This window comes from Buteo buteo, chromosome 8 (assembly GCF_964188355.1).
Source record: "Buteo buteo chromosome 8, bButBut1.hap1.1, whole genome shotgun sequence".
Classification (NCBI taxonomy): domain Eukaryota; kingdom Metazoa; phylum Chordata; class Aves; order Accipitriformes; family Accipitridae; genus Buteo; species Buteo buteo.
The window spans coordinates 2,848,306-2,866,825 of record NC_134178.1 but is presented as its reverse complement, the minus strand read 5'-3'; the positions used below and the strand labels follow the sequence as shown (position 1 = coordinate 2,866,825).

At 38.1% G+C, this 18,520-nt stretch overlaps 1 protein-coding gene across 9 annotated transcripts in view; it reads left to right on the top strand.

Annotated features, from left to right (window-relative positions):
- APOO (apolipoprotein O) overlaps window positions 1-18,520 on the top strand; it is a 47,482-nt gene that overhangs the window by 18,609 nt on the left and 10,353 nt on the right. For all 9 annotated transcript variants that reach the window (XM_075033486.1, XM_075033484.1, XM_075033480.1 and 6 more), the window contains 3 exons: window positions 3,337-3,444; window positions 12,383-12,478; window positions 15,506-18,215. In XM_075033486.1, the coding sequence (XP_074889587.1) occupies window positions 3,337-3,444; window positions 12,383-12,451 (177 nt within the window). In that variant the 3' untranslated portion in view covers window positions 12,452-12,478; window positions 15,506-18,215. The remainder of the gene's footprint in view (window positions 1-3,336; window positions 3,445-12,382; window positions 12,479-15,505; window positions 18,216-18,520) is intronic.

Genomic DNA, 18,520 nt, shown 5'->3' with positions numbered 1-18,520 from the left:
AACTTTGAGCAAATGGTCAGACTGTATATGTGGTAATGGAACTGAATTTAATATTAAAGTTTATTTTGTTCTGCTGGAACTTTTAACTAATGTTTTGGAACTGTATTGCTTTCCAGCTAATCATAATACATTCAAAATATTTTGAAATTTACTGTGGCTTATCTTCCATCTGGAAAAAACATTCCATTATGAAGTTGCTTAAATCAGTCTCTTTATCATTAGAATTAATTTTTGTTCCTTGTTATTAGAACTTCTCAAATTTCCTAAAGTAGTGTGTCTTACGCTTATCTTCTTGAAAGAAAGAACAGCTTCCTAATATATAAGTTTGTTTATTTCACAACAAACTAAATTATGTCTTTTAAACCTATACCTCATCCCTTGCCCAGTTCAGTTCGCAAGGCATAAGCAGTTGTACTGGCACAACTGAGAGCCTGACATGATTATAGGAACTGTGGATTGGAAAGAAGGAGTTGGGGTTCCTTGATCCATGTTTACTGCCGAATGAAATGCTTGTGAAATTGCACTATGACTACTTTCTCAACAATATAAACGTAGAAGAGCCAGCAGATTCTCAGTTTATTTTCTCAGCATGCAATGTAGATAAAGAATTGCTAACCATAATTCTGCTCAATAATCTTGACATATAACATACAGTGTAGTCAATATTATACACTTATGGTGTGGAATTAAAATATGGCAGCTTGTTTACATGCACATTAGGCCTTAGAGACTGCTGATGCTACCCCAGTAGTGCCTAGTACGGGTGTTTGGGGCCACAGGTCACTTTCAAACTATTTCAGAGTCCCTGTTGAGAACCACTCAATCTGACTTTTGAACTTGTTTGTTCAAATTTTAGCATACAAACTTACTTAGTGTTGCATTGAACAGAGGTGGTATTTTAGCATGTTGTAATTTAACACAAACAAGCTGGAAATTGTTATCTTCCAGAAATCAAGAATTCCAGATGACTGAATGGAAAAAACTTGTCCCTCTTTGAAAGGAACTCTTTGTATAAATGTTTGAGTGAACACTTTGAACAATTGAATGAACTGTTTGTATTATTGTTCCTTTACTTTTCCTGGTTGGAACTGCCACTCCCAAGAATAGTGGTGGCAACTGCAGTACTCACCTGCTTCTTCTTCATCTGCTCCATGAGAAAGAGAGGTATAAAACACAAGCCTAACGTATGACTCTAGTGTTGTGTTCATGAGAGGATGCATTGGGTGGTTATAAAAATTACTTGGCTATGTTCCTGTAGACCCTGTAATTTGCAGCTTACAGTCTATCTAGAACTGTATTTTTCAACCCATGTGTGCATGGGTCCCAGCGCTTGGGAGGTGTATACAGTGTTGAAACATGGTTGCAGACTAAACTATCTGGGTTGCTGTACCTTGTGATGTAGCTACTTTCCTCCAGCAACATGAATGACCAGTTTCTCATCTAGTGCAATTCATAATTCACTTGATCGTATGACTCCTATAGTAAGAATATTTTTAAGTTTGTACTGTTAGGTATTTAGAGTGTGTTTTAAGTATTTTAATGGAGTATTTTTAAGCAGGAACAAGAAATGGCTTATGGATAGCTGTTGTTTCTCATTTTATGTTGATGGCTGTGTCCTCAGTAACATTGCAGACAAAAACCCCTCTGTTTGTTTGTTTATTGTGGTTATTTTTCAGTCCTGGTAGGTTTGTACTGCTTGCAAAACTGATCACACTATCTGTCCAGGTGAGCCATAGGCTCCTCTGACTTTCAGAACTAGTTTGTTCAAGTGCTCGAGAATGAACACTCCTGATACTAAAGAATATGATAACTGTCTATACCTGTAATGTTTGAATTGAGGGATTTTTGAGATTTAACACATTCATCCTGGGAACAGTTGGTGTGCTTTTTTCTGATGCCCTTTATCACCTTCAAATACAGAGAAAACTCAGTGCATCATACCAACTTGTTTAAAAACAAAGTACAACTGTAATTGTCATATGTGGTGACAAATATGCTAGATATTTGCATTTAAAACAGCCTACATTTTGGATTTAGTTGTGACTTGGAAATGTAGTTGCTGATTTGGGTTTGTTTTCTTTTAATCCTAATTATTAAATAGCCTCTTCCGTAAAGTAGTAATGTGATCTCTGCCCAGAAGCATGTCCATTACCGTTGTGGTACGTAACTGGTGTACTTAATTCTGTTCAGACAAAGGGAAGTGGTTCTTCACACCATGTGTGCCCAGCGGTAGAACTCCTTGGCACAGGATGTTGTGGATGCTAAAAATTTGTGTGGAGTTCAAGGGGAAGTGCAACAAGTTCATAAAAGGGAAATTCCTTGGGCATTGTTATACACATGGAAATCACCTCTGGCTCAGGAAATCTCTGAGCAGTGAATTGTTGGAGACTGCAAGAGACTCAAAAATTTCATTCAGAAACTTTTTCAGAAACATCAGAAAACTCCTTCACAAACGTCATTTATGCTTGCCCTGTTCTTATAGTTTTGGTTTTCCAGCTTTGCCTGCTGTGGAAGATAGGGTGATACCTTCTTATTTCTTGATTTCATAAGTCTTTTAGTTTAATAGCTGTCTAGCTGGGCAAATTGTCCATTTTTGCTGTTCTTTATTTGTAAGAAAACTGATAGTGATATGAAGGTGAGTACTGACCTGAGGCTGGAGCTGTAAAAACCTAAGACTCTTGAGTTTTAAACAATGCTATGAATATTACAGTTCCATATCATGTAAGGGGCAGGAGATAGTATTTTATTAGACTTAGGGATTTTTCCTGTCGTAAAATTAACTGTTGGTGTAATATAGCAAGCACCGTCTTTCCTAGCTGCCTTCTGTTTTGAGAGTTGACAGCTAGTTATTCATTACAGCCATCTATCGGCAAATTGGATCTTTCTTCTAAATAGCAAATAAAAAAGAAACAAAGGGGTACTCTTACTATTCTGTCAAAGCAGTGAAAATGTAAAATTGCAAAATAGTGACTAAGTGGGGGGGGGGGGTGTTTTGTCTTTAAAATGGGTATGGCCAAATTAAGAAATAAGTTGCATATGTTAAATCTGTTAAACATCGAATACAGAGAAAACCAGAATTGTTTCCATGCAGCATCATTTCACCCCTTTTTATACAGATGGATTTTCAGGTAGTCTTCAAATAGTTTTTTAGTAAGTTGGCTTTTCTTATTCTTCATGTGTCATTTTCTTTCAAGATGTTTATTAATGGTGTACACCCTAAGCTTGAACAGGAAGATGTTAAAGATCTTGCGTTTTGAGATTTTTTCCACTTAAACAAGAAGCAAAATAATATTTCCCAGGTTAAGTTCATACTTTCTGATATCTTTTGTTTCAAAGGTTGCTGGTACACACCTGTATGACTGGAGTCTTCAGGGATATATTGCTGTAGAGTCTCTTTGGAAGGATAATCCTAAGAAGAAGAAATCTGGGGAAAAAAGTGATAAGGTAAGAAGTCTGAGGAACTTGATTTCTGAATTTACCATGGCATTTTCAGACAAAGAATATACAAACCATAGCGGTTTTTTTTCCACTCTGACTCAGCTTTTTATTTCTGAAGACAAAGATTTCATTCTGTCTTTCTAAGCTGTGGAAGAATATTAAGCTTATTTCAAGTTAAACTTTCAGAAATGCTGTTTGGAAGTTTTCTTTAGTATAATCTACTAAGTGTTTAATATGAGAGTTGAGAGTATTGTGATTGGGATGCTAGGGATCAAGGCTCTTACAGTCTTGATTATTTAACAAAGCTAACTTTCTTTTTTTTGAAGTAATTTAATTTGACAAGCTCCATCTTGAAAATCTCAATAACTTTTTTTTTCATTACATATCTCCTCTTTGAAAGAGAGAAGATAGAATCTTGTTTCCAATTTATTCCCTTTTTGTTTTTTTCCTTTGAATGTTCATGAATATTTGCTCTAGCATGATGATGTCAGTGTGCTGCTCTATTAAATGTTACTATCTAGTCATAAAACCAGCAGCTTATAGAGATGCAGTTCTTGGGGATTTACTCATAGATAACTAGCTGTGTGGTTTAATACTTACAGCCCTGTTTTAGGAAACCATGGTTTAATCGGTTCTCATTCAGAAGACTGCCAATAAAAATTGAGTTTCTTTTGAATCTGCTTTGAACCAGGCATCCTGGTGAGGTACCAAGCGTAGTCATTGCTGAAAGTTTCTGCTTTCTAGATTTCCAATTGCTAATGCTGTATGAGCAGTGAGACTAACATTCACATATGTGAATTTATCTGTTTAATTTTTTCTAGTTAGAATATCATTCATCTTTATTTTCTGTTCTACAAATCACTTTTTCTTTTTGGTCTGGCATTACTGTTCTGTGTTATGCTAAGCAGACTGATGTCTTGCCTTAGAGATGCCTGCATCTGATGACAGAGCTTTGTTTTCCAGAGTTTGGCAAGCACTGAGGTTTCTTTAAAACAGCATTTTTTAATTAACATTGCTAATACAATTAAGTGAATGTCTGCCTGCTTATTTTTAGTTTTAGAATGGAGCAGCTTTCCCTAATCCCCCTATAGAGCATCAGTGATACAGTAGGATTTCCTTGCGTACTTCACCAGGGAAGGGAAGCCTTTTTTCCCAGCGTTCTTGTGGTCCATGCTTATACAATACCACCATTTTAAGGCATGAGTGGCTTTAGTTACTTTAAATCTCAGTATCTCAGCAAGTGTGCTCTTCCATAGTTGATTTATAGTCCTCAAAGTAGTTGCACTATATTTAAGTCATATTATTCAGTGTACATGAATGATTTCATCCTTGGTTTTGAGTTAGTGTTTGTATTGGTATCTAACTATTTGCTTATATGTTTGTGTGTGTTAAAGCAGTGTATATTAAGACTTTATATTAGGCTTTTTATATATATATAAAAAAATATATATATATATAAATAATGTATATTATATTTCTATATAAAACCACAGACTGGTTGAGGTTGGAAGGGACCTCTGGAGGTCATCTGGTCCAGTCCCCTGCTCAAGCGGGACCCCCTAGAGCTGGTTGTCCAGGACCGTGTCCAGATGGTTTTTTAATATCTCCAAGGATGGAGACTCTACAACTTCCCTGGGCAGCCTGTGCCAGGGCTCGGTCACCCTCACAGTAGAAAAAAAATGTTTCCTGATGTTCAGAGGGAACCTCCTGTGTTTCAGTTTGTGCCCATCGCCTCTGGTCCTGCCACTGGGCACCACTGAAAAGAGCCTGGCTCCGTCCTTGCACCCTCCCTGCAGGTCTTTATGTACATTAGGATCCCCCTGAGCCTTCTCTTCTCCAGGCTGAGCAGTCCCAGCTCTCTCAGCCTTTCCTCATAGGAGAGATGCTTCAGTCCCTTCATCATGTCCATGTCTCTCTTGTACTGGGGAACCCAGAACTGGGCACAGTACTCTACTTAAACTTTGTCTGTAGAGTTGGTCAAACACAATATACAGCTGTAGTGAATTGTAGGATTTTAGTTTTGTATATCTGTAATTGTTTGCTTCTACAAATTGCTAGATGTTATGACTGGATAATAATGTCCAATAGAGCAGTACGCAGTGACCTCATTATGTTAGAGCAAATATTTATGAATACTCCTCCCAAAGAAATGGAAATAGGATTCTATTTTGCTGCTTCAAATGCATTTTCCATTCTACAAAACACTACCAAGTTTCAAAATAAGTGCAGTGTGATTGATTGATGATATTAGTTGAAGATTAGTACCGACTTGTGAAGAAATAGGAACTTGTTTTAATGAATTGTTACATTATGTAATGTCTTGATCATAATTTAGAACCTGCCTTGAAGCTTCTGGAGTTAAGTATCTTAATGATGGGTTTGGTTTTTATCTACTAGACATTTCTGTTACCCCAGAGGAGCAAGCTGTCTCTGTAGTTGTACCTCTCTGATATAGATAAGCAAACTGACTTCTAGGAAATACATGTAGATGGCTCAGTGCGGCAGAGTGTAAGAGACTAGAGAATGGTGCGAGTTGATTGAATGTGTGCCAAGGAGAGCCTGTTAGGTTTTTAGGGAATTTTTGTAACTGCTCCTTAACGAAATAAAAGTTCACGTGTGTAACGTAAATCTTCTGTAGTTTTGAATTCACTTCTAAACTCACTGCATCTTTAATTCCTGATTTCTGAGCAGCTATGCTTGTTCTGTCAATAGAAACTGCTGCCCTAGCTGCAGACTACTTCCCATCTCTTATTTTAGTTGTTTAATGTAGCCTGGCAAAACTAACAGGTGATTTGAAAACAACTTTGAACCAGCAGAAAGTCTTGGACTTTTGCTGTGGACCTCCGGATTGAGCCGTAGCTCACACTGGTAACAGGTCATACAAGGATGACGGTGACGTATAGCTTCTTGGGTTGTTGTAAACCAGAAGTCCTATCTGACCAGAACGTAGTATTTTCAACCCAGAGGCCTAAGACGTAAGGGGTATAGCCACTGAGAGAGAGATGTTTTGGAGAGGCAATTGCACTTGAATAGACTGCAGGTGCGGGACTGAGTTCCCTAAGTAGGTGTAGGTGTACGTGTGGGACTAGTTCCAAACAAGCTGGGTTGGAGAAATGCTCACGTCTCCTGTCAGTTGCTGAGTCTTATGGGAGTAGAGACTTTCTTCAGTGGATAATCATCCTGTATTGGCCCTAGGCGCTTCAGTAAATGCACTTGTATAGCTCTTTGAATAAACAAAGGTTAGTTAATTGTACTGTACCTTTCCCAAAATCTAGGCTGTCAAAAATGATCTCAAAAAAATAGGCAACATTAAAATATTTCAGAAAGACAACTGACAGCATCAGTAAAAATTAGCTGAGCTTTTTATTTTATTGTGTTCCAGGCTTTCAAAAGGAAACACGTGGTTGTTATTGGAAGGCAAAAACTTTTGAAGCTTTCATCTTATTATAAGGCTTATTCAAGCACTTGCTACTTCAGCAGAAAAACAAACGACATGCAAAATTGCAGAGACCACTATGTAAACACACTTCTTTCTCTTCCTCCTTGCAGAATCTTTAAATCACACCCCTTACTTGCCAAAATTATTTGCACAAAGGAGCAAAGTGCCATTGAATGGTTTCCTCCTAAAGTTCATCTAATTGTTCAGATATTGTTAGTGTTAACTGTTGCCATTTAGCTTGATGGATTAGACAAGATACAAAAATCCTGTGACTCAAATGAAGAAGCACTACGCACTTGATGAAATTGCTTGCATTTCAGATGTTCAGTGATCTCTTACCACTGGAGCATACAGCCTCATTGTTTTCTTGTGCTCTGAAGTTGTTGAAGGGAGGGTATTGTGTCCCTGGTGTCTAGAGAAGCCGAACAGCAGTTGTAAAAAGTCACATGCTTTCAAAGTCACTAGAATGTGGACTGAAAAGTATTTCTAATGGAAGAAGTCTGCTCTGAAACTTCTTTTCGTCTGTGCTCGTGAAGCCGTATAAAATACATAGTTGAGAATTTGGGGGGGGTATGGCTGGGTTTGGGTTTTTTTTTTTTGTGAGTTTGATTTAATTGTTTTGGGTTTTTCTTTGAGGTAGCATTGTGGTGTTCTATCAGGATGTGGTCAGTCACAGTTAATAATGAAAACTTCTACCTTTTTTAATACCTATAAGCACTGGTATGTCCCTAACATGAGATGTGAGAGGTGAAGTCTACCCTAGAAAAACTTTTTCAGTCTATCTCTAATGCTGTGTGGTTATACCAGTGCAAAAAAGTACTTTTTGTCCATACAGATAATTAGAGTCACCAAATCAGTATCAACTTTTCTAGCAAAAGAGTTTCTGTTTAAGTCGCATTTTTATTGGAGCTTTTAATGATACAGAAATGTCATGGAAGAAGATAAATACTTCTAACTATCATGTACTAAAATTGGCAAAGCATTCTAGGACAGATTCTGGGACTTCTGTCTTAATTTGACAGCCCTGTGAAAGAATTGGGTTGGGTTTGTATCTTTATTTCTTATTATTGTACTAGGCAGCTAGATCCCTTAACTAGTGAAGGCAAATATAAATGTTATTCTTGAGGAGTTGTTACAGCAGATGTAACCCATTTTGTGAAACCATGCCAGAGCAAAAGATGTTATTTTTTGTTTTTGTGACATTCACTCTAGCGTTTTTCTGTTGCTACGCAAAGGATTCTTGCAAATAGTCAAGCAATATATGGGTGGCTCTTCTTGGCTTGTGTTTGTTTGTTATGTTGCTCATAATTTGTTTGATAGTCATAGGTACCACAGCTGTGCATAACTTCATGTTTGTGCAGCAATATGTCATTAAAATAGATGTGGTATGTTAATTTTCTGAAGGTTTTATGAAACAAAAACCTGTGCCAAATTGAGGTCATATCAGCTGAAATCTAAGTTCTGCCAAGAAAGATGAATTCCAGGACCTTCTGCTGCTACGTTTCAAAACACTGTGGCTGGAGCCCCTCCATACAGCAAAGTCTGTCTGATCAAGTTTTGAATACAGTGTTTACAGTATAGCATTCTGGTATCCTGAAGCTGGCTTGTTGAAGGAGACAGCTCTTCAGGATGAAAGCCCTGTGCTAAAATTATGCAAGTACCATAAGTAAAAATCAGCGTTCATATTTTTTCTTTCCAGAAGGATGAAACATTTTCCTAATAAGGGACAGCAGGAGTAGTTATGCAGCTTCTGTATACGTTATCTCGATATAAAGTGGACAACTTTTCTACTTCTTCCCCCAGGTAGAGGAGATGGTAGTAGAAACATAACCGTCTTGTTGGGAGGCCAGGTATATTTTAAGGGTTTTATCTTCTGAAAATGTTTTGCTTACTTGACTGATCTTTACTCACAAAAAGTAATTCCACAAAAATGAGCAGAATTAGTATTAACACTTATGTTACGGGGTTGTAAATCTTCAGAGGAAGTGATAGTGAAATGGAAAATGTGTCTCAAACCTTTTTATCTTAAACTTAGTGTGCAGAACCTGTAGAGAATCATACCAACGTAGGCCTTTATGCAGTTTTTTAGAATGATGTGTTTGAAACCCTTTTAAGTAGCCCTAGGTGGCATCACACTTTCATCACTGGGGTTTTGCAATTATGAAGGCTAATGCCCTGTGTTGCCTTCAGTTAGTCTTTCTGAGTAACTGGTCCCTCTGCTCTGCCCAATAATATAGTTCATGCAAGATTATCTTTTTCTACATTTCTTTTTTTCTACACTTTTTGCCTTCCAGTGCCTACAGAAGTGTTGAACTAGCTGAACTGTTAAGCCAGTGAATTGCAGCTGCTTTTTTTTTTCCCACATCAATCTCTGTTTAATGCTGGCTGAGTTTATCGGCTTTAATACCTGTCCTTAGGTCAGAGGGATGGACGAACCGTAGCAGCTTGAGGATTTTGTGCAACAGCAGCATAAACTTAAGGACTGTGGTTTTCTATACAAAGGGTTACAACTTATTTACAGAAAACTGCTTAAAGATCAGTATTTCAGAGCCACAGTTCGATACATACCACGTGTAAGGTTCTAACAATCGGGTCCTGGTTGGCAGTCAGCTCACTTTATTTTCATGAAATGTAACCCTTTTGCCCTTCCTCTTCTGCCTTTGGTTTCGATGCTTCCATAATTTGTACTGTTGTATTGTACTGTAGGGTTGTTAGCTCTCATATAATGACTTTGTCCTTAAGTGACAAGGGCATGTGTTAATGGCACCAAGTCGCTTAAACCCAGGTTTTGTTCCAGCCAGTAAGTTAATACATACTGAAACACATAGAAAAACAATTTTCTTCAGTTAGTTCTTATCTTTATACCACTCAAAGACTTTTGCTGTATTTTCAGCTATTCTGGATTCCCTCTATTCTCCCAACACTGAATTGGGCACCCATTGTTTTTACTGAAGTGGCCAAAATGTGAAAAACCAGAACAGCACTAGAGCTTTAAGAACACCTTCCTTTTCAGGTCTTATTCCTTTCTTCATGTGTGTACTCTTTCCCACTTTGGTCCAGTCTGTAGTAAGATCTTACAGAAAACTGATTTTTTTTAATTTTTTTTTTCTGTCTGTCATTTCATTGTTTCAACAGCTTCAGAGATTGAGAGAAACTCTTGTGGCTTATTGTTTGGTTTTCATTCCTGCCTGGTCTGTTGATAGACACCATCTGTGACTTACCAATACTAATATATTATTTTTTTTACCTATAGATATCTATTTATTACACATATAAATATGTAAATATTAAAAATCTATGTATATGGCCTTTGATGTAACCTTTTGGTTGAAACTGTCACAAGCATAAGAATGCAAAATATTTCCCTTTTTTCTGTGGGATAGAGCTCTGATGCGTGAACTCCTCAGGCCACCCAGATATATCATGGAGTGGTTGTGTTGAGCCAGAAAGTAGAAAAGACCGTCTTGAATATGTGCCTGCTTGTAATTATGAGAGGGCATCATGGCACAGAGGAGGTCTGTCTTCCGGGTCATTGATCTAAACACATCTTTTGCTTCTGATCTGGTTTTGAGTGTGACTAGAGGGCTTTGACACTTCGTTGGAAAATTAGGTGTGTTTACTTCTTCTGCCAGCTCAAAGGACATGCTTTTCTGGCTACCAGTATTACTGCTTGATCAGTCTCACTCAAGCTCACTATTTACATAGTAGGCACATACAGGGATGGAGTTAAAAGAACTTCTTAATTGCTAATTCAGCAAATGAGTTTGTGTGAGGAATGACAGTTTAGCAGTAGATTGGCTTGAATTAAATAACTTCACAGATCTAGTGAAGACAAGCCCAGTGATGAGATCTACTGAGCTCACAGAAACAAAGGAATTGAGCAAGACCACTGTTTTTCTATACATTTGTGTGTGTGTGTTGCTTTGGGTTTTTTTCCTCTTTCAGGACAAACAACAAAAAAAAAGCTTACCTAGATGGTATTTGCTTTTTACAAGTTAAAACAAGCAAGTGGAAAAACATAGAACTCCCTGTGAACAATTTATTTCTAGTTCATTTGTTCAGAATTGAGTAATCCCTGAGATGAGGCATCATGAGTCAGATTATTCATTATAAATTGTAGTAAAATGTCGTAACTTACAAGTTCCTGTACAGGAAAATCACAGAGTAGATCATTATTTTGAAGTGGGTGTGGTTTGTAGATGTGATTTCCTATACTATGACATATCCAGGGTAGTGATCAAAACAAAATGGGTTTTTGAAAGAAAGAATTACCTTTTAAAGGCCTTGCTAGGCATATTTTGAATAAGAAACTTAAGAATTATCTTCATAATTGAATCTTGATGTATTGGGTCCATATCTCCAGCGCAGCATATGCAGGGTCTCATAAACTAGGTGCCTTATACATAACTGTTTAACTTGTGCTGGGACATAAATTTGACCCATCCTGTGAAATGTTTATGTTTTCCAGGCTCTTCTGGCTTCTTTTGTTACATTTTCCATCACATTTAAGGCATATTGGTAAAAATATATTTTTAGAATAAAAAGAAAATGCCATTTAATCTTTATGTGTAGAATTTAAGAATAATTGAGGCAGGGTGCGACCTGTGATCATTTTATCCAACCCCCTGTTCAAAGCAGAGACAGCTTCGCAGTTAGATTTGGTGGCTAAGGCCTTGTGCAGTCGAGTGCTGAATATTTCCAAGGATGGAGATTCAAAAAGTCCTCTGGAAAACCTGCTCCAGTGCTTGGTCAGTGGTGTGATACATTTATCCCCCCCCCCCCCCCCCCCCCCCCCCTTAGATCTAATAGAAATTTGCCTAGCTCTTCCAAATATATACATGCCCATTAAGGAACTGTGGATAGCAATTAGGTTCTCCCTTTGTCTGGTCTTCTCCAGGCTGAACAGACCCACGTGTCTCAGCCTGTCCTTGTATGTCATGTGCTCCAATCCCCTAGCCATCTGTGTGGCCCTTTAAGTATTTTTTTTTATTATTGATATCTATTTAAAACTATAATCAAATGCCTGTTCATTACAGCATACTTGGCAAATACATAGACCAGACACTCTAACAAGCCTCTCTTTGTTCTTTGATTTCTATCATTTATGTCGGGGAAAGTGTGAAAACACTCTCTCAAAGGATACGTACTAAAAGAGACCTATTGTATAAATCCATGCAGAATTCAGAGAATGCAAAATAGCAACTACTCTGTGGGAATTTATCCTCTATTATTAGTGCAGGCAAAATGAGTCAATTAAAGCATTTCTGTTGAACTACTTGTTCTCTCAAATCCTTTAATTGCTCAGCTAACTACAGGAAGATTAAAATAGAGAAACCGTTTGGGAGAAGATCATATTTGAGTACATTATACTGAATTAGTCTCATCAACCACTTGATTTTGCAAGAAGTTTTTCTTTCAGCTTTTGAAGAGTGTTTCTGTTCTGGCAAAAACATTAATCATGGATTGCCTCAATTGAAATTTTGTGCATATTTTTCCCTCCTCAAGGGTGATGCAGAGGGTGACAAGTCCCTGGAAGTCCATGCTGCTTCAAATGAAGAGCGAGCCCGGAAGTAAAACACCAGATCACTTGGCATCAAACAGGTAAAGGATAAAGACTGGTAATAGTATGTTGCTACAGCAGCAAAATAATCTGGAAAAGCTGAACATTTGCAAGTTTGACTTGTAGTTCTCTTAATATTGGTGAAGAAAGAGAGGAAGACAGCTGATAATTTTATTTGTCTTGACATTTGTCAAGAATATGCATGCTCCTTAACACTAAGTTAACTAATCTAAATTCTTCATCCTTAGAGCATAGGAAGTAAATGTATGTCTCCTCCAAGGGTTCAGAGTTAACTTAGCAAGACCTTATTAATGTGGTGAAGGTTGTGTTTGGGGGTTTGGTTGTTTGTTTTTTTTTTCCTTCTTCCCTTCCCATTTCTACCTCCCATACCAAAAACCTCTTTGCTGCCTTTGTCACACCTGTGCAGGTACGAAGGAGGGGAAAGAAACCCCTGCCCTGCTGATAATGTTTTCCTAAAGAATCATCAGTGCTAGGGTACAGCCTTATCTTACAGCCTGTAACAGTCCACGATGTGCCTGACCTTTCATGATGATGGACCTCCCTAATGACATGTGCTTCATCAGTCGGGAACGAATGCTGGAGGAAGTGGAGGCAGCATTTCCCAGGTCTCCGAGCCAGAAGCTCGAGCTGAGACACCAGTTCTGTTTCTGACTTGGCCACTGAGCTGCTTTCTAAACTCCAGCCAGTCCTGTGGTTGTTACAGTTTCTAGAAAAGCAAAACAAAAACACTCCCTCAGCTGTTTTTTAAGGTGGTTCAATTTCATAGGGCAAAAATTGCTCTGTATTTGAGGCTTGTTATTACTAATGGTAATGTAATTGGGCATCATATAGTACAAAATATCAGATAATGTCTGGTCTGTTATCAGTTGATAAAGGATGTCTTTTCTGAACGTGCTTTCTAGTTGCTTGTCTTTTCCCTATATTATTTTCATGTTATGTTAAAGACTTATTTTTCATCAGAAAGTGATCCTAGCATTGTAGGGACTCCTCACTATTTTTGTATGCAGTGTTCCATTTACCAGAAAAATTCTTTTTTTTCCTAACTGCCAACTGTGTAAATAGAGTCAGGATTTAGAAAACTGCACCATTTTTTTTTCTTCCATCCATCATCACCAGTCACAAATGTTTGCAGATGTGATGGAATGCACACATCTGCTGAGCAGCAGCGTTCCACTGTTACATGGTCAGCTTTAAAAGCAAAACTAGTTTCTAATGTTGTTTCCCTACAAGGGAAACTTACAAGGGCAAAAAGGTATATTGACTGGCTGATTTACTGAATACTTTAGTTTTTCATTCAGACATATGAATATAAAGTGTTTAAGAGTACATGTTTTCCAAGTATTTTATAAAATAGCCACGTAAAATAAAAATAAAAAAAAGGAAGAACAGGTTTTGTTTTGAGTAAAGATACTCAGGAGAACCAAGAGGAAGAACAGCTTCTCTAAAATTCACTAAAATGTTGTGCTTATTGTGAACTAGGACAGAGCTACTAAATGATAAAAAGCCAGGAAAATTGAACTTTTGTTTACGTATGTTCGACACTGTACAAATATCAAGGTTCATTACAAACAGAAACCCGTAAATAGCTTTGATTTTCTTTTGGCATTTCTTACTGTGTGAATATAGTTTCTGGTAGGTCGTTATTCACTTTTTGAAATGCTAGTGTGCTTTGCTTAAGGCACATTTTCTTCTGGTGGGGGGTGGCGGTGGAAGGAAAGGAACAAAAGCTGTCAGGAAGACTTACACTAAAGTTGTTATCTAGATCCTTTGTCCTGAGGATTTTAAAAATAAGTATAGTCATGCTGTAAGTAAGTTTTGAGGAAAACCTCACTAACAGCTGCTGTCTCAGATGTTCTACTGTCTTTCTCTTGAAAGAGTGAAGATAATTGCTCAGGTGCTTAAAGTACCTGGGTGCTGCTGGTTTTGAAATTTACTTGCTTTACAAAGTGTTATTTCTAGAGGAGATACATAAATGGAACTGCTAGATTTTTGACCTAGAGCAACCAGATGGTGAAAGTTCAATTCAGTATCAATTTTCAGCTGTTCAGCGGGGGTGGCGATTTGTTACTTCTGCTTGAAATAAAATCCAGTTATTTAACTCTGTACCCAACTCCAGATGTGTTGTTGGATTTGGGTGATCCCAAAGGTTAGAGAATGCTGCTGTGGTCTTTGAAAAGACATATTTGTTTATTCTGAATGAGATCAGTCCTGAAAGTCTCACTGTATTTTCAACGGTTGGCAATATTCCTCGTTGAATCTGGTTACTGAAATAAATACAACCTCATTTTCCTCATAAAGAATTGCCGCAGCATGGGTCTCTGAATTGTGAATGGTCAGCCAAGGACAAAATCACTTTGAGTTAAGAGACAGTGACATATTTCTCCATTGCAAAAAACAGCAGCATTGCACTTCTTTTATTGTAGTATGTTTGTCATCAATAATTTTACGCAAACTACAGCTCAAACCACAACCCATCATGGGAGAAGCAAGCTTTAATTTTATCTAGCTGTTGTGCTCAAGAGTTGCATGGAAGTGGCATGGCTTTTGTTTTTCTATGAAGACAACGTATGTCATTTTCACCCTGTTCAGGTTCTATATTGATGTAATTCCATTTCTTTGAGTTAAATTACCCTAGCTTTACACCAGAGTAAGTGAGATTAGGAAGAAATGCATTTGATGAGAATGAAAAAGAATTATTTTTGAGAAAGTTGGTTTATTACACAAAATTTCAGTTGGTGTTCTGTTGCTGTGAAGTGTTCTTCCTCTTTTGTATTTCCATACGGTTCAACTGTAGGAATTGGTTCTCAAGAGCAGACATAATCACTAGTGCTCTAATGTCAGTAGTATGAAGAGTTAAATATCTTTACTAGAAGTAAATTGGTATTGAGAATGGTCCTCAAAGAGATTTTGATCAACTTGCTACATCAAAGGAAAAAAAATTTTAATTGTACTTTGACAATGGAAAGAAAAGGTCTATGATAGTTAATTCTACTTTCTCCCTCTTTCCCTCTCCCTTCTTCCCCTCTGTTCCCTTTCTTTGGTTATAGGTGAATAAAAAAATATAGATATGAGCAACAATTTCCCAAGAAAAAGAGGAAAACCAGCTGATGAATCCATTTTGATTTTGAACGTGACTAACCTGCCTCAGGAAAGACTGATTGATGGTGTGCTGCTTGGGCTTCTGGTATGGAATCTGTGAAAGGACACTATGTATTTTGGGTCAGTCTTGAGACCTTGTCCTCAGTTCTGCAGTGGGACTCAAGTCCGCCCATGCTTGTCCCATTGCAGCATCAGCATTGCAAGTGGCAAGTCTCTAAATTCCTCAGTCTCTTGTTATTATTTATATATAAAATAAAATTCCAGTTAGACAAAATGGTCCTGGTTTTTTCCCTCCTGTTTCTTTAAACCCATGTATGTGACATTTGCACAATCTGTGAACGGTTCTCAAGATGCTGTTTACAATGCCTGTATTTTTTAGCAGTGAGGAAAAGCTTAAAGTAGCATGATGTTTTGGCTAACATTAGCTAATAGAATTACGAATGAGAACAATTACAATGACTCTTGTGTTTTGTCTGAGTCTCCCCCTCCTTCCTATACAAATCTTCTGCCTCATCAGTGCCAGCGGGAGGTATATAATGAAGCGTCTGTGAGTTCCTGTCTAGTAGATGGATGGGAATGGAGCTGTTAATGTTTGTTCTTGTTTTTGCTTGAATGCACAGCTCAATGGGAACCAGAACGTTACAGTGGTGGGAACCAGCTATAGAATAACTTGGCTGTTTCCTTATTCCCAGCCAGGGGAGGGGAGGGAAAAGTGAAGCGAAGGGAAATACAAAAGGATTTCCAGCATTTTGAAATCTTTGCACAATAAGACCCTTTCATCATTTGTTGCCATTTCCATGAGTCTCTCTTCTGGGGCATGATGCTTCACAAGTTACTGTAATCCAAGTAGCTCGGAGCATTTAAAACTGTGTTGGTGAGTCTTAAATGTTCCTAAATTAATCAGTGAATATGAGGAATGGGGGAAGGATGGAATTAAATGTGTGCTTGTATGATACACTAACTTTCTAAAAGGAGCAGGGAAGAAAATATAGAGTAAATCAGATTCAAAATGCTTTTAAAAATTTTTGTTATTACTTGGTTAGGTATTCCAGCTGAGCGTATTCCACAAACTTTTAGAGAAAAACAAACAGACCTTGGCAATGCAAATACCAGTCTGTGTGGGCATTATAAGATGGGCCAACTCTTTCTTAATTACAGGCATGAGGCATGTGGTTGCCTCAGGCAGAAAAACAGTATCTCCCAACATGTTCAGTACGTGTTTTTATGATTGCTTTAGGCTGGTAAAGATGGATGTTGACTTAGCAAAGAGAGCAGAGTTCTTGTGTGGGGTTTGGGGGTGTGTGTTTGTGTTCTTTAAATTGGCCAACATGGCTCAAACAGGCTTGGGAGGATCAAAGCAGTGTTTTTGTCAGTAGTGGAAAGGAAACTTGGGACACATCAGTCACAGCTGTAACTGCTCTGTTACACCACTCTTGCAATACGAGCAGAGATGTGTTTCTTCCCTTGAAGATAGCCCTTCCCTTATGCATTCTCATGTCCTAGAGAAAATTATTACCACTGAGTTAGGAATACAGATTTAGATGCTTGTATTTTTTTCAGTAATATTTGGCATATGCCACATTGGCATTTAAGAACATAATTGCTTGATAATTTTATGTATTTTCACCCGTAGACTCCACCAGGATGTGCTTTCCTCATTGCCCTTTTTGATGCAGTTGTTAGCCATTCTGTGTCTTTTTGCTGCCTGGGAGAGCAAAGTGAACCTTTTCATGTCCAGTCTGTTTCGTTAGTTAATCCTCATCAAACACAACAGCTTTTAATCTTTAGTTTACATGGGTATGTGTGTGCATGTTTAAAAAATCCTGGGTTAAATAAGTATCACTTGACTTAAATGCTTTTTACTTGATCACATCTTCATACTGCATATTTACACTGCTCCTTAAAAACATCGCAAACAATAGACATCAAACCAGAATGCTTTTATCTAGCAGGAAATGACTGCGTCGAGCACCTGCAAACACACATGATGAGGAGATGGTTCCAAAATGTGAGCAACATAGCCTTCACTGAAATCCTTCCCTTATGTCCTCGGTTTGTTACAAGTACAGGAAATTAAAAAAAGTTTCATGCTGGTAAGAGTGCAAGAGATTGTAAACATTCAACTGGCTTGGCACAGACTTTCCTAATGAGGAACAGGAGAGCAGTTGATCACTGTTCATGTATATGTGTACGTCTGTACACACACACAGATGCCATGGAACTAATTTGTGCACACGTGTTATCTTTTGCCTGACTTTGCGTGTAGGTATTACAACAGAGGCTAAAACTGGTATATTCCCCATGCAAGTTTCATGTTAATGGTTTGGTCATCCTTCCCCTCGAAGCCTTTTGGCTTGGTAACCGGAGTCGATGCATCTGGGGAAACAGTGTTCTGATCTCGGCATCCTCGGCCATAGTGGCCGTTAGCAGGTATGTTGGGGCCAGGTTGCATGTTCTCTCTTAAAAACACGATCTTTAATCTCTGCAGCATGTGAAAATCATAGAACTGGAGATCATCAGGCTGGCCTATGCAGCCCTCAGTGCTGGGATGACAATTCCTGGAGGTAGTATGTAAGTTGTCTGAGTAAAAGTGGACAGCGTAGCCTCTCCTCTTGCTAGAAACAGCATCACCAACCTGGAATAATCCTGCTAGCACAGGTAAATATGCACAATCTTGGAGCCTTGAAGAAAAACAGTATTTTGCCACAAGCGTTCATTGCAAAAAATCTGGTTTAGATGCAGTGCTCTCATGGCAGAAGGCCCCAGACACGGGCTTATTAGCAGAGGTTGTAACTGTAATGTTTTGGAGCATTCCTCCTTGCATCTGTCACCTTCGAAGGGAGCTGTAACTGCCGTGCAATAAAGAGCAATGTTGATATGGAGAGAATTGTATTCTTAAACCTAGAGAAAAGAATTTCCTGGGAGTTGAAGGGGCTTGCTCTGTTCTGTTTATTAGCCCTGGC